Source organism: Natator depressus, chromosome 20 (genome assembly GCF_965152275.1).
Source record: "Natator depressus isolate rNatDep1 chromosome 20, rNatDep2.hap1, whole genome shotgun sequence".
Taxonomy (NCBI): domain Eukaryota; kingdom Metazoa; phylum Chordata; order Testudines; family Cheloniidae; genus Natator; species Natator depressus.
Window position 1 is genome coordinate 3,468,842 of NC_134253.1, and position 15,230 is coordinate 3,484,071.

The window sequence follows — 15,230 nt, forward strand, 5'->3', positions numbered from 1 at the left end:
GTTAATCCACCTTCCCGAGGGGCAGTAGCTAGGTCAATGACACCAGAGGTTAGCTACATCTGTAAGGCACGTGGATTCTTCACACCCCTGAGACACTGAGGTCTGCCAAGGTCAGTTTTCACTATAGACCAGCCCTTAGATCAAACACTAAGCCAAGCATAAACACCTACAGAAATGGGAGCACGCTACAGAAGGCCTTGAGATCAGATAGGTGGTTTGCATGCTGGTATAACAAAGGGATCACGTCACCCCCCACTGAAATGCAGCCACCTCGGGAACCAAACACAGCACCCATTTAACAGCCCACAGCAATGGTACAAGACCGTTTAGGCCAGGAAGTGAACGAGGATCAAGTCTAATTACCTGCGCTGGAATCTGGTCAAGACGCAGAGCTCAACACCCCATATTCCGCGGGTAGGGGGAGTGCCATGCCATCCACGGGAGTTTTGAAGGCCACAAATGGCCGTGGCCAAGCTTTTCAGAAGTGAGTTACAATGATTACGGCCTTAATTTCTGGAAGCCCAACTTGAAACGCCGTAAAGAGTGCTGATTATTGGAAAGTCCTGAGCACCCATTCCATGGCAGTCAGGCCCCTTTGAAGTGCCTGTCTCAAGCCAGACAGCCAAAAATATTAGTCACTTTTGAAAATTCTGATATTAGTTTCATAGCCCCTTCAGCAGCTCCCCAGCACCAGGCAGAGGCACTGGTTCAGGACCAAATTCAGAGGGAAAAGTACATCTAACAATCACCAAGTCTACTATCTGCAAGCCCCTGCAGCTTCTCCCACACACTAGCCAGGCCCTATTTTGCTTGCAAGCCATGAGGGAATGCCAGCACAAGGTGTTCTCGCTGCAGCTAGGAGCCTAGGCGAACCACATTAAGGTACAATTCAGGAGAAATAAAGGAAAGGAGGGGGCATAAATCAAATTTACCCCATATCATGAAGAGACTGCAATCCTGTGGCAATAGTCCACCCATGATATCACTAGAGCTGGCCCACCATTCCAGCAGCCAGCATGACACTCACCGTAAATGGAGCGTGGACACTCTTTGGACAGCCCAGGGCAACTAGCCTTCTAAAAGAAGTTTCTGCAAGGTTGGGGATTGCCGAGACCCACATAAAACCATAGAGACTGGCTCAGCGGTGTGGGCCTCAGATCCCCAGGCTCAGTTCTGGTCACCCTAACTCAAAATTGGCATGGAAGCAGTTCAGAGAGAGGCCTCAAAAACAACCAGATGCCTGGGAAGACTTCCCCAGAAGATGGGGACTGTTCAAGAGATGACAGGACAGAAGAGGGTGTGATAGAGGTTCATAAAATAACTCATGATACAGGGGCTCCTGTCTACCCTCTCCTAACACGAGATCACAGGGACATATCCAATGAAATTGAAAGGCAATGAATTTCAGACTGATCAAATGAAAATTTGTATATGCAACCTGCAAAACTCACTGCCAAAAGATCTTCATAGCAGGATTCAAAGGAGGACTGGATATGGATAGTGAAAATAGCAAGTTGCATTAAACATGATATTAAACAAATACTGTAAGGGATAAAAAGCTGACACAGGGCATAAGACAATGGCTAACTGACAGTGGTTTGGATGAAACATCCCTTTTGAGCACCTTATTCCATAATTAAGGGACTTCTTGCAACTTTCCCTGAAGCATCCGGAGATGGTCAGACAGAGGACGATGAACTATAGAATGTAGCCCACGGGCCCCACCTGCTCTTCAGCCTTATGGCAAACAAACCACGTCCCAGGAAGTTTACTGTGTTTGTGTTTTTCAGAGGAGCTCTTAAAAGCAAAGGCCCTGTTCTGTAAGGATATAAAAGATCCCGTCATGCTTTTCAGAAGAGCAGGTGTTTGCTCCCATTTCCAGGCCCAGAATTCCTCTCCCCATATCGCCAGCTGCCGCCCTCCAGTCCAGAGGTGGCTGCTGGCTGCCTTTTGTAAGTGCTGCATGCAAGTAGTTTGTGAGTAACAATAAATAACAATAATTCCTGTCTCTTACAGAGCGCTTTTCATCAATAGATCTCATCACACTTCACAATCTTTCATCTCTCTCTTTGAGATGAAAGAGGCCACACACACACACCCCCACACACGCACGCGTTATTACAAACTTTGGGCCTTGCAGAAGCTCTCAGATCTCACCTGGACACGTCCCTTTACCTCGGACTCCCAGGGATGCTGGTCACACAATACCACCGGCAGACTGGCATATGCAGGTGGCCAGTGACAAGCTCCCCAACACGCTGACACCACATGAGGCCTTTCAAGCCTCCTGCTGGCTCCTGGCTCCTGCAGAAGTTGCCGGTGGCCAGCGAAGCCGGAGACCCACCCGCCGGGCCCGCGCCTGGGACGTTCAGAACAACGGGGGACCCTCAGGAAGCTGGCAGACGAGAGACACCCCACCCCCGCCCCCCATTCGCCCGCCCCACAAGAACCTCAGCCAAGAAACAGCGGCGCCCCCGGGGGCCTCTCCAGGCTCCCCGCCACCCGAGGGACAGGAAGGCGAAGCAGCCGGACCGAAGGGAGGGCCAAGGGCCTGGAAGGAAGGAGAACGACTCCGGCTCTGACCCCGCACCTGTGGTCTCACCTGCCCCTTGTGCCAGGCTGGGCCCTCCCCGTGAGCGGGGGAAGGGGGGGGGCTTTGCCCTCCATCCCCAGCCAGGGAAGGGGGCTGGGGCAATTCCTGGCCACCTCCCCCCCCCAATCTGGGTCCAAACTTCTCAACTCCAAAGGGGGGGAAGGAAATAAAGCCCCTCACCTCCCTTCCAAGCGCCAAACTTAGGGGGCTGCTAAGCCCCGCCCCCGCCCCCCACCTGGGGGAGGGGGGGTCTAGCCCCTTCCCAACCCCTGAGGGGGCGGGTAATAACCCCCCTCCCAAGAGACCCCCCCGCGGGGCAGAAGGTGGGGGGAGGGGAAGAACCTTACTTACCCTGGGGGTCTGTCCCCCCCCCTCCGTCTCGGGTCTCCGCTGCCGCCGGGGGGGGGTTCTGCCGAGCGGGGCCGGGCCCCTCCTCGGGGCGGGGGGGGTCGGAGCGGGGGGGTCCAGGGGCCGGGGGGGGCCGGTGGCACGGGGGGGGGGCCGGGCCGGGGGGGGCCGGGGGCGGGCGGAGAAAAGAAAAGAAGGAAAAAAACCGAAAAGGAGGAAAAGAAAAAAAAAGAAAGAAAAAAAAAAAAGGAAAGAAGCTGCTGGCCCCTCCCCCAGCCGGCGTGCGCGCTGCGTCACCGCTACGTGCGTCCCCGCGTCAACGCGCCGCGCCGCGCCCCGGGGGTCCCGCCCGCCTACCCCGGGCCGCGTTGCCAGGGGCAACCGCCAGACGTGCCCCACAGCGGCCCCTGCCGGCCCGGAGGGGCGGAGCCTGCCGGCCCCGCGCCACCTTAAAGGGAGGGGGTGGGGGAGCGGCCCAGCCCCGCTGAGCGCCCGCAGTGCCCATGCGCGGGGGTGGCCCCGCCCCCGAGCCGGGCCCCGCCCCCAAGGCCTGACCCGACACGTGTTCCGGTTCCGCCCACTAACCCCCCCCGGTCCCCCTGCCCCACCTCTCTTCTCCAGCCCCCCACTGCCCCCCCCAGCTCCCCACTGTTCCACCCCCCGCTCTCTTAGCCCCCCACTGCAGCCCCCCCATTACCCCCTTGCCCCACCTCTCTTCTCCAGCCCCCCACTGCCCCCCCCAGCCCCCCACTGCAGCCCCCCATTACCCCCTTGCCCCCTCTCTTCTCCAGCCCCCCACTGCCCCCCCTCCAGCCCCCCACTGCAGCCCCCCCATTACCCCCTTGCCCCACCTCTCTTCTCCAGCCCCCCACTGCCCCCCCAGCCCCCCACTGCAGCCCCCCATTACCCCCTTGCCCCCTCTCTTCTCCAGCCCCCCACTGCTCCCCCTCCAGCCCCCCCATTACCCCCCTGCCCCACCCCTCTTCTCCAGCCCCCCATTGCCCCCCGCTCCAGCCCCCCACTGTTCCACCACCCCGCTCTCTTAGCCCCCAGCCCCCGCTCCAGCCCCCCACTGTTCCACCCCCCGCTCTCTTAGCCCCCCACTGCAGCTCCTTACCCCTGCCCCCAGTCCCCCCGCTCCACCTCTCTTCTCCAGCGCCCCACTGCCCCCCTCTCCAGCCCCCCACTGTTCTGTCCCCCGCTCTTAGCCCCCCACTGCAGCCCTCCACCCCACTACCCCCCTGCCCCACCTCTCTTCTCCAGCCCCCCACTGTTCCGCCCCCCACTCTCTTAGCCCCCAGCCCCCGCTCCAGCCCCCACTGTTCCACCATCCGCTGCTCTCTTAGCTCCCCGCTCCAGCCCCACCACCCTACTACCCCCCCGCTCTTTCAGCCCCCCACTGTTCCACCCCCGTGCTCTTAGCCCCCACTGCAGCCCCCCCACTGTTCCACCTCCAGTGCCCCCCATGTCCACTGATCCAGCCCCTCACTGTTCGATCCATCCAGCTCTCCCCACCACTACTCTTGCCCCCACTTCCCGACCCCCACTACTCCAGCCCCCCCGCTCCACACCACCTGCTGCCCCAGCCCCTGTTTCCATTTTTATTTTTTCAACAAAAAAACCCAAGAGCATTTTTGACCAAAATGAAAAATGTGTTTTATCAGAAGTGTGTTTCGATGGAAAAAACTACGCCAGCTCTGAAGAGGCCCTGCCCTGCCCCCAAGCCAGCTGGGTAAAACTGGTTGATTCCCCCCCCCACACACACACACACACCCCAATCAAAAAGTAGCTGTTGGCATCCGCCTGAAATCCTCTGCCCTGCCGATCCTGGTAGCCGCAGCCTGAGGCCTCGGCCTGGTTTACCACACAGCTCCAGCGCTCCGGGGGTGAAAGCGTTACAGCCCTGAGTGCCGGAGCCAGGCGAATCTAAGCCCCAGCGTAGACGTAGCCAGGTCGGTGGTGCCTGCGACAGAAAGACCTGCTGCATCGTTGCAGGAAGCGTCTACCCGCGCCAGAGATGCGTAGATACGGCCCCGCGCTCGGCATGCTTTGCTAGTGTATCTACACCGGCACACTGCCCTGGCAGAGCGCTCCTAGTGTGGACGCGGCTTCTACCCTTGTCAGTCTAGCCACCTGCGTCTTCACTAGGGGCTTTTGGCAACACAGCTCTGTCGGCCCCAGATCACAACCCCATCCCGCCCCAGACCGCGGTAGTCGTGCCAGCAACAGTCTGCAAAGCAGACCCGGCCTGAGATTTGGGAAACCTCTCCTCGAGCTACAGCCCCTCGCTCTCCTATGCTGGGAGCTGCTGCCTGCCAATTACTCTTTGCCATACCCAGACTGCAAGCTCTTCGGGGCAGGGACTGGCTATGTGCATTTGTGCAGTGCCCGGCACAATGGGGCCCTGACCTGACTGACACCTGTAGTCGCTATCCCGATACAAATGTAATAGTTACGCACCGACTCCTGTGTTCGGTCCCAAATCAGCCACGCTTTCAGCCTTTTTTTTTTTTTTTTTTTTTATTGATCTTGGCTACTAAGTCACAAAACCCAGCCAGATCCAGCGGGACCCCAGACACACCTCTCCCCCAGGTCTACCTTAACACCTCCGAAATCTGTGTCCTATGGGAACGTTCTTGTGGGATCAGAGGGACAGTTTATCTGCACTGGGATCAGCCAATATTTGCCTCAGAGGCAGTGAAGGCTTCCCAGTAATCCAGGAGTGGGGCTGTGAAATCAGCTCACAGACGTGCAGCCTCCACGGTGGCTTTTACCCTCCCGGCACTGACTTTGTGGGGCTCCTTTTCCGGACGGGAACCCAGCTCCGTTGCCGTGGTGGTACCAGACCTTGCGCTGTTCGAGGAAATCAGCTTGCTGGCTCCCGATGCTCTTTGCCTGTGGGGATCAGAAGGAGATGGCCACCGTGCAAGCCCTCCTGCTTTTAATGCTCATCGGAGTAGCCGAGCCCGGGGCAGGTCAATGCCCTGCCTGTGAGATGGCAGCCCTGGACCCAGAGGTGCAGAAGTCGTTCCTCATTGAGCTAGCAAAGCAGAGGATTCTTTCCAAGCTGCATTTGAAGGAGCGACCCAATGTGACCCAGCCGGTCTCCAGCGCTGGCCTCCTGACAGCTCTGGCGAGGCTACGTGTCAGGCGCACGAACCCGAGCATCACGTTGGAGATGCCAAGCCGGAGCCCCAAGACTGATGTGCAAGAGTATGAGATTCTCAGCTTTGCTGAGCCAGGTCTGTAAGGTCTCCCGGGGTGTTTCAAGGGGTGCGGCAGGGGCATAGCGAGGGACAGAGACATCCCCCAAGAAGGGCCTCTGCATGAGGGCATTTTACCCCATTGCAACCCCAAAAGGGCGTAGGAACAAAAATCAGTCCCCCGAGCACTTACATCCACAAACACATAATAGTAGTTCACTGTCAAACTGGGGGAGAGTATCTAGCGGGGTGCTGCAGGGCTCAGCCCTTGGTCTGGCGCTAGTCAATATTTTCATCAGTGACTTGGGTAACGGAGCGGAGGGAATGCTCCTACAACTTGTGGATGACATCACTGTGGGAGGGGTTGCAAGCTTTGGCGTTCAGGTTTCGAATTCAAAATGACCTTGACAAATCAGAGGATTGATCTGAAATCAACAAGATGCAATTTGAGGGGGGAGGGATAGCTCAGTGGTTTAAGCATTGGCCTGCTAAACCCAGGGTTGTGAGTTCAATCCTTGAGGGGGCCATTTAGGGACCTGGGGCAAAAATTGGGGATCGGTCCTGCTTGGAGCAGGGGGTTGGACTAGATGACCTCCTGAGGTCCCTTCCAACCCTGATATTCTATGATTCTATGATAAGGACAGAGGGCAAAGTACTTCACTAAGGAAGGAAAAATCAAACGCACAACCACACGGGGAACTGGCGAGGCAAATGTACTGCTCAGAAGGATCGAGGGGTGGAATGGGTCACAAATTGACTACTTGAAAATCCTTCTGACCCGGTAGCTCAAAACTAGACGGGAGAGGATCTAATGTAACTCTGTGGAGAGAGTACGGGGGCGCTAGATGGCTGGGGAGTGCTGCTGTCGAACAGCTGCCGTGTTCCACCCCAGATGCAGCTCCATTTTCAGAGGGCATTGCTGAGTAGATTGTAAAGTGCTATGGGATCCTATCCTTCAATATCCCAGTATAAAACAGGATTCATTTCTCCTTCCATGGAAATTCAGCCGCCTTTGGGGTGGAACACAGCCCAGACTCTCCCTCAGCAGGACTAACCCACAGGGTTCTTAGGTGGAGGAGGTGAAGATCACTGTATCCAGCTGAAATACCAGGCGCTTGGAATAACAAGCGACTTCCCAATGGGGAATTTAGCCAGCGCCCCGGGGCTGACACCCCCGGCCTCCTTCCATTATATACACAAAGCACCATCAGCTCTTTAGCACCTATAGCGATGAAGACTGTGTGTCCAGTGAAAGCCAGCACCGCGCCCTCTAGCCCTCTGCCAAGTGCTCGCTTGGGCCAGACTGAGAAGACCACCAAAGCCCTGGGCTTTCCTTGGCAGGCTCCAACCCACAGACTCACTCGCACCTGCTGGCTTAGCTCACCAGCGGGCCGCCCAGGGCGGCCCGGGCTGGCAGGCGCAGAAGTCTCTTGGTAATGGTTTTGGCTGGGCACAGAGCTGTCTGAAGTGCAGCCAGCAAGACGGCTGCCGGGCCCGGCCCTTGTGTCTATTTTTCCGTGGATGTCACGTTGCCTGTGGAAGGAGCTGTTGGCCAGGGAGCCTCGGCGGTATTGTGTCTGTACACCCACAGAGGCAGGTCTGGACGCCCCGTGCCTGTGTGGGAGAGGCAAGCCCGCTGGCCAAAGGAATGACACGCTGCGTTAGGAAAACGGCCCAGAACAGTGCGTTGTAGCCTGATCCAGGCCAGGACAGAGAATCTCCTAGCACAAAGATGTGGCTGCAGGGAGCCAGTGAACATGCATCATGGCCCAGCCCCTCAATCCATCCTCTGGGGGGGGGGGGGTGCAAACTTTTTGGCCTCAGGGCCCCATCGGGATTCCAAAACTGTATGGAGGGCCAGGTAGGGAAGGCTGTGCCTCCCCAAACAGCCTGGCCCCCACCCCCTGTCGGCCCCCTCCCACTTCCCGCCCCCTGACTGCCCCCCTCAGAACTCCCCACCCATCCAACCCCCCCTGCTTCTTGTCCCCTGACCGCCCCCTCCCGGGACCCCCCGCCCCTAACCACCCTCCCCGGGACCCCACCCCCATCCAACCCCCCCCTGCTTCCTGTCCCCTGACTGCCCCGCCCCCTATCCACATCTCCGCCCCCTGACAGGCCCCCCGCCCGGGACTCCCACACCTAGCCAACCCCCCCCTGTTCCCCGTCCCCTGACCGCCCCCGCCCAGAACCTCTGCCCCATCCAACTGCCCCCTGCTCTCTGTCCCCTGGCTGCCCCCCAGGACTCCCTGCCCCTTATCCAACCCCCCCCCTTACCAGGCTGCTCAGAGCAGCAGGACTGGCAGCTGCCCCGCCCGGCCAGAGCCAGCCACGCCACCATGCTGCCCGGCAGGAGCTCGCAGCCCTGTCGCCCGGAGCTCTGGCAACACAGCGAGCTGAGGCTGCAGGGGAGGGGCTGGGGGCAATCCTCCCCGGCCGGGAGCTCAAGGGCCGGGCAGGACGGTCCCGCGGGCCGGATGTGGCCTGGGGGCCATAGTTTTCCCACCTCTGCATTAGATCCAGACGCAAAGAAAGAGATTTTTCTTTTCGTATTTAGATCCGCAATGCCGGGAGAACAATGATCTTACGTTTCTAGGCGGCGTCTCCTGGGGATCTCGGAATAGCAGCCATACTCAAGGATCACATCATCCTCTGCTGAAATGCAGCTGCCTCTGGGGTGGGATAACAGAGCACAGTAACAAAGCACAGCGATTTAGGCAGCAGGACGTGGAAAATGGGCCAGATCCTCAGCTGGTGTCAGTGTAGCTTCATTAAAGTCAATGAGGTTTGGCACCAGCTGAGGATCTGGCCCCATATCTTTCTCCAGCTTGACCAGCAAAGGGAATTTAGGAAAGGAATTTGACCAGGACACCAGAATTACCAGACTAGCCTAGATTCTGCTGCTCTCCACTGGAGTAAGTCTGGAGGCAAAGGAAAACTGTGGCATATCACGGTTGGTGGAGTCCTGCGCCATGGCCCCAGGGCTGTGTTTAACATTAATGCAGTGGTCTCCTGTTCCCTCTAGTCCAGTTCCCCCCATCCTCAATAGACAGGGCACTCCTGCCCCCCCCCAATGCCAGCCTAGCCCAGCGTAAACGTGGAGACCTCATGGGCTTCATTTCCTAATGCCCCCCCTTGCTGCTTTGTCTGCAGGGCCCTCCGCTCCCAACAGGACGCGTCTGCACTTCCACTTCACCCAGGATGCCGGCAGAAGCGTGCAAATCCTCCACGCCAACATGTACGTGTTCCTGGCAGCCCCCAGCGGCCCCGCGCCCAGGCTCACGGCGAAGCTGCTGTTGTCCGAGCCGGGCGATGCAAACCCGACGCTGGTCGGCAGGAGGCCGCTGGAGGTGAAGCGGGGGGGCTGGGCCGCGGTGGAGGTGAGGGCAGCTGTCCAGAGCTTCTTCAGCAAAGGCGGCCAGAGGCTAACGGCAGAGCTGGAGCTTGAAGGAAGCCTGGAGCCTGCCCTGCTTCTCAGCAACAGCGAGTCTCACCGGCCGTTCATGGTGGCCAAGGCCCGGGCCAGTCCCCGACACCGGATTCGCCGCCGGGCCATCGAGTGCAATAGCAAGTCCCGGACATGCTGCAGGAAGCAGTTCTTCGTTGACTTCAAGGAGATCGGCTGGGAGGGCTGGATCATCCAGCCGGAGGGCTACCACATGAACTACTGCATGGGGCAGTGCCCCATGCACGTGGCCAGCATGCCCGGCCTGGCCTCCTCCTTCCACACAGCCATCCTGAATCTCATGAAGGCCAACGACGCGCACGCCACCGTCAGCTCCTGCTGCGTCCCCACGAGCCGCCGGCCCCTCTCCCTGCTTTACTACAACCAGGACAGCAATGTCATCAAGACCGACATCCCCGACATGATCGTGGACGCCTGCGGCTGCACCTAACCCGCTGCCCAGCGCACACACAGCTGCCTCTGCACTGAGCGAGTCTTCCCTCGAACCGGGAGATTCCCTCGCCGAGGCCCTGTTCCCCTGGTCCTGCTGCTGGAATTCACGTCCTTCACGTACGGGACTGCTTGTGCTGGTGACCCGTGCCGTGTCAAGCACCGTCTCTCCGGAGGACAGGTACAGCAATCTCACCCCGCATCCAACGGCCTCCCTCCACCCTTCCCCGGCGAAGGGGAGAGAGCTCCGAGCGGGCGCCAGCCAGGGGCCCTTTGCAGCTATGGGTTCTGCAATGTGAAGACCCACCCTGTAGGGAATTTGGACCAAGCCCCCCTGTCCTCAGAGACCGCCGTGGGGGGAATGCCGGGCAGGGTCAGAGAGGAGCTCAGTGCTGCCTAGACAAATTCAGACGGGAGGAAAGCAGGCGTAAATTCTTGATGGGGCGAGTAACAAGCCACTGGCACAATTTGCCGAGGGCCGTGGCAGATTTGCCATTTTGATATGGGGACTGGATGATTTTCCAAAAGCTTTGCTCTAGGAATGATGGGTAGGGATGCTATCCAGGGGCTCAGATGAGACGGTCACAAGGGGCCCTTCTGGCCTTGGGATCTCTGACCTGTGGCTGAGCGGGGCAGGGAACAGGGGGCCACACCACATCGCTTGGCACTGAATCGGAGCTGCAGCCTGGGATGCCAGCTGGCGTGCACCGAGTCCTGTGGAACCAGGAGAGCGCTCTGGGGTGAGGGGTGAGCTGGTCCCGACGGGAGGGACGCGGCCCGGCTTCTCTGTCCATAAGGCGCCCACAGCCCTTTAAGATGTCTGTTCCTCCCGCCCTGAGCAGCCTCTGTCCTGTGCACTCAATAAAATGCTGTATCTGTGTGTGTGTGACCTCCTCATCAGCTAGCAAGTCGCTCCCCATCCCCAGACGTGGATCCCAGTCCTGCCCCCGCTGTTAGGGGGCTTATTCCTTCACCCACTCACTTCCCTGGTCCTTCTCGCATGAACAGAGAGCAACAATACCCGAAGTCCAAAGGTGCAAACAATTCGATGTTTATTGGGGTGAACTTCCAGCAAGCATGATTCCAGTTTCCTTCCTTAGTATCCTCCTTCCCAGCTCTGACACCACAGAGCCTTACACCTGTGTCCCTGTTCCCATTTCTCCCTTTAGCCAAACAGGATTCCAGTTTCCTTACCCTCATTCCCTGTTCCCATTTCCCCCTTTAGCAAAACATGGTTCCAATTTCTTCACCCCCATACCCTGTTCCCATCTCTCCCTCACACACACCCACCCCCTCCCACCAAGGCCCCCCCACTTCCTCATTGACTACAGATTATATAGTAAAACTTGAGTTCGGCTTAGCTATACCTTAACCAATCATTTTCCTGAAATTTAACTAACCAATCCTAACATATTGTAACATGATTACGTAACCAATTATATCCCACCACCTTAATTAGTTTACACCCAGCAAAATTAATTATACAGCAGACAGGAACAATCACAGAACCAGACAGAGATTATACAGACAAACAATAACAAAGTGGGAACTATAATGACAAAACAATACAGAAGTGAGGATTTCACATCCCAGTATTGATAAGTGAGTTCTTGCCAGACAGGATGCTGTTTCCTTTTACATTTTCTAGGCACTTCCCTTTCTCTAGAGGTGATAGGCATTATCAGGACAGGATTGTATTCCTAACAGCCCAATAGCACCTTAATTCAATGTGACTAGTTTGGGATGTGAGGATGTGACCAGTCGCTTCCCAGCTTATGGCTGCCTCTGCTGCTTAGCCAAAGGCCTTAGCCTAAGCACAGGGCCTCAGACTGTCACAGTAAGAGAAGGCCCTTACACCGGCAGACAGTGATTTTGATTCTTTCTTTCTTTTATACTTCTAGAACTAGCCAAGTGATAAGAATACACCTAAATTCTTAGAGTACAGGCCTTTACAGACAGGCCTGAATATCTATATCCTAACACCCGCCCCTTTTGGGGGCTGCCATGGTGCAAGGCAACTGACCTGGCTAGCCAAGGATGCCTTCAATGTGGAGGTGTTCCCAGGTGGCACAGATCTGGCACAGCCCTGGGCTACGGGCATGGGGTGGGGACGTGCTCCCCCACCGCCAGCTCATGCTGCTGCTGCTTCTGCAGCTCTTTCTCGGGCTCTCGCTGTCTCTCACAGTCCTCTTGCTCTCTCGGACTCAGCTCCAATCCCGTCCGTCTCCGATCCCCCGATGGGGAACCCGATCGTGAAGACCCCGTCTCGTCGGGGACAGGAGTCTTGGGGATGCCTGGCTACCACTCCAGCTGCTCCCAGATCCTGTTATAGCCCCATTTGGGTCAGGAATCTGCTCCTTAGGGCGGTCATCCTCCTCCAGCTGCACGATTAACTGTGCTTTGGTGAACTTTCCAATGCGCAACCCTCTCTTTCTGCACAGGGTTACAATGTCCTTCTTCAGGAGACGGTGACAGGCCATCACTCCGCTCTTCCCAAGTTGTTGTGGACTCACAGGCCTGTGTGCTCTCAGCTCCCCACGGTTTCCAGAGAGAACCCCTAGTGTGCCAGCCCTTCTCGAGGTCACCCCATTACTGCACAGTCCTTCTCGCTGGTCACACACTCCCAGGGGTTAACCGCCCCCCAAAACTGCTCCTCTCTGAGCCTTCAGCACGCCTGGTCCTCATCAATCCCCTTTCGTTTTACTGCTCCCCAGTCACTTACTGCAGGAAGCGCCATCCGCGGGGTGCAGTACATCCCACCTCTGCCACCAGTTGTCACAGAGTCTCCGGGCGATGCTCTGGAACTGCTCCCCATGAAGCCTGTCAGGACTCTGGGGAAGTCTCCTCTCTGTGAGCAGACTGTCTGCAGGACACACAGCTCACCCGGCTCCACCTTCCTGGGTCTGACCTCGGAGCATTCAGCATCCTCTTCCCCTCCGTGCGCTTCCCACAGCGAGTCCGCCCAGGCGGGGTCCTGGGGAAGCCAGAGGGTCCTGCCCCCCAACTCTGGCACCCCCTGCCAACTGGCAGACGTGACTCTCAGCCAGCCAGTAAAACAGAAGGTTTATTAGACAACAGGAACATGGTTTAACACAGAGCTTGTAGGTACAGAGAACAGGACCCCTCAGCTGGGTCCATTTTGGGGGGCAGTGAGCCAGACAACCCCGTCTGCACTTCACTCCTTGTCCCCAGCCAGCCCCAAACTGAAACTCTCCCCAGCCCCTCCTCCTCTGGGCTTTGTCCCTTTCCCGGGCCAGGAGGTCACTGGATTCCTTTGTTCTCCAACCCTTCAGCTCTCACCTTGCAGGGGGGAAGGGCCCAGGCCATCAGTTGCCAGGAGACAGAGTGTCGCCATTTACGTACCCTGGCCTTTTGCTCTGCAAACAAATCAGATCTGCAACAAATCTGCAACAATCACACCCCCTTATCCCACCACCTAGAGACTTAAGAAATGCCTAGGGGAAACTGAGGCACACACACAGTATTCAGAGGAAACATTAAGAACAGTCCCGCTTCGTCACACGTGCCTAGGGCATTCTCAGCGGGGTTCTCTGGGGCTCACGCCCACGAGCGAGAGTTGAAGGAAGCCCCCAGTTCCGTTGGCCACACGTACACAGTGGGCAGGTGGCACCGGCCAGCCCGAGGCAGCTTTGCTGCCCTCAGCCACCAGCCTGGCTGCCAGACCTTCTGCCTAGCGCGGTCCCCTGAAAACTGGCGACAAGTTCCAAAATCCAGCCGGTGCCAGGAGCCACCGCGCAGCGCCCAGCGGGCACCGGGAGCTGAGCTTGGGGCAGGCCTGCCGTTAGGGGCCCGCTAACCCACCGTGGCAACCCCCACCTGCCAGCCATTCCCCATCAGGGGCCAGGCAGGCTCGGCCTCACACGCCAGGGCCTGCCCTGATTCCAGGGGCTACTCAAGAGGCTGCTGCCAGCTCCCAAAGCCTCAGGTGGCCGGGGACCTGCTAGCTCCTGCCGCAGGCTCTTGCTGTCTGCTCCTGGGGCAAGTCTCCTGGGGGACACGTCCAGAGGGGCAGCGCTCGGGGGCATGAGACTGTGGATCCTGGCTCTCTGCAGCTGGCCCACTGGGGGCGGAGAGGGGGCGTAGCGGGGATGGTCAGAGCCGTTGCCAATCGCCGCTTGCTCAGCGTGCGTCCACGCACCCAAACAGCACGCCGAGGGATGCCAAGCCAGCTGGGGGGCAAAAGTCCTCCCGCAGCTGGGCAAACAAGCTCCGTCAATCAGATCTTTTTTTTTTTTTTGGCGAGACGGGATTTCAGGGGTCCTGAGGACAGCACGCAGCTGGTTCAGGGACGCTCGGCTCTGGGTCTGACACTCGCACACGGTCCCCAAGTGGGGACAACCAGACTGGTCCCCTGCAGAGCTTCCGGCTTGGGGCCCTCTCAGCATGGCGTGGCTCCGGGCTCCCTGCCTTGGCCCCCAGCTCTCAGTGGGATGGGCCTTCCCCTGACTGGGGCCCAGCACCGCTCCCGGGGTAGGGGGTGTTTCCCTCTCTGCTTGGGCTCCTTGCCGGAGACCCTCCAGCTCCGGGAATGAGCTGCCCCATGCCTGTCCTGCTTGGAGGGGAGGGGACAGGACACCCGGCAGATCGGGTGTCGAAATGGGGCCGTTCCTCCTGCTGGGAAACCTGGGGTGACCCAAGGCTGGGCTCTGTGCGGAGTGCCTCGCTGCCACCTGGATTGCAGGCCCCAGGCTCCCACTCAGGCCAGCAGGTGCAGCTAGGGAGGAGGGGTTGGAGGGCGGCCCCGCGGGGCTGACACCGGAGTACGGGGCTGGGTTCTGCTCTCCCCTGCAGGTTTCAACGCGACTTCTCCGTTACCCTACTCCTGCACTTGGCACAGGGCTAGGATATAAGCCACCTCCCAGCTTCACCTAGTTCAGACCCTGCTCATCCCTAGGCATAAATTACAGCACCCTCAGGGCTGCTCTGATTTCTGCTCTGCCCCCCCCCCCGCTCCGGAACAAAGAATACCCATAATTCAGTGCATTGCAGCCGTGCCCCTGATCCACCCCATACACCAGGGGCAAGGTTGGTGCAGGGATCTTACGCAAGCTCCACACTGGTCAGGGAGGCTCCCATGCAGGGGCAATTCCCAGGGGCCATTTCCCCTGTGTTAGGGCCCCTTTACAGTGCTGGAGCGGGACAAAGGTTCCTGGATACAATGGAGAATCCAAAC

At 58.4% G+C, this 15,230-nt stretch overlaps 2 protein-coding genes across 2 annotated transcripts in view; one reads left to right on the forward strand and one right to left on the reverse strand.

The window, feature by feature from the left end:
* R3HDM2 (R3H domain containing 2) overlaps positions 1-3,029 on the reverse strand; it is a 105,897-nt gene extending 102,868 nt beyond the window's left edge. Inside the window, exon 1 of the mRNA XM_074935495.1 lies at positions 2,945-3,029. The gene's annotated coding sequence lies outside the window, so the exon portion shown is untranslated. The remainder of the gene's footprint in view (positions 1-2,944) is intronic.
* A 2,727-nt stretch (positions 3,030-5,756) lies between these two features.
* LOC141975112 (inhibin beta C chain-like) lies at positions 5,757-10,037 on the forward strand. The gene is made up of 2 exons (XM_074935287.1): positions 5,757-6,183; positions 9,295-10,037. The coding sequence occupies exons 1-2, from the start codon at positions 5,826-5,828 to the stop codon at positions 10,035-10,037; spliced, it is 1,101 nt and encodes a 366-aa protein (XP_074791388.1). The 5' UTR covers positions 5,757-5,825.
* The last annotated feature ends 5,193 nt before the right edge of the window (positions 10,038-15,230 follow it).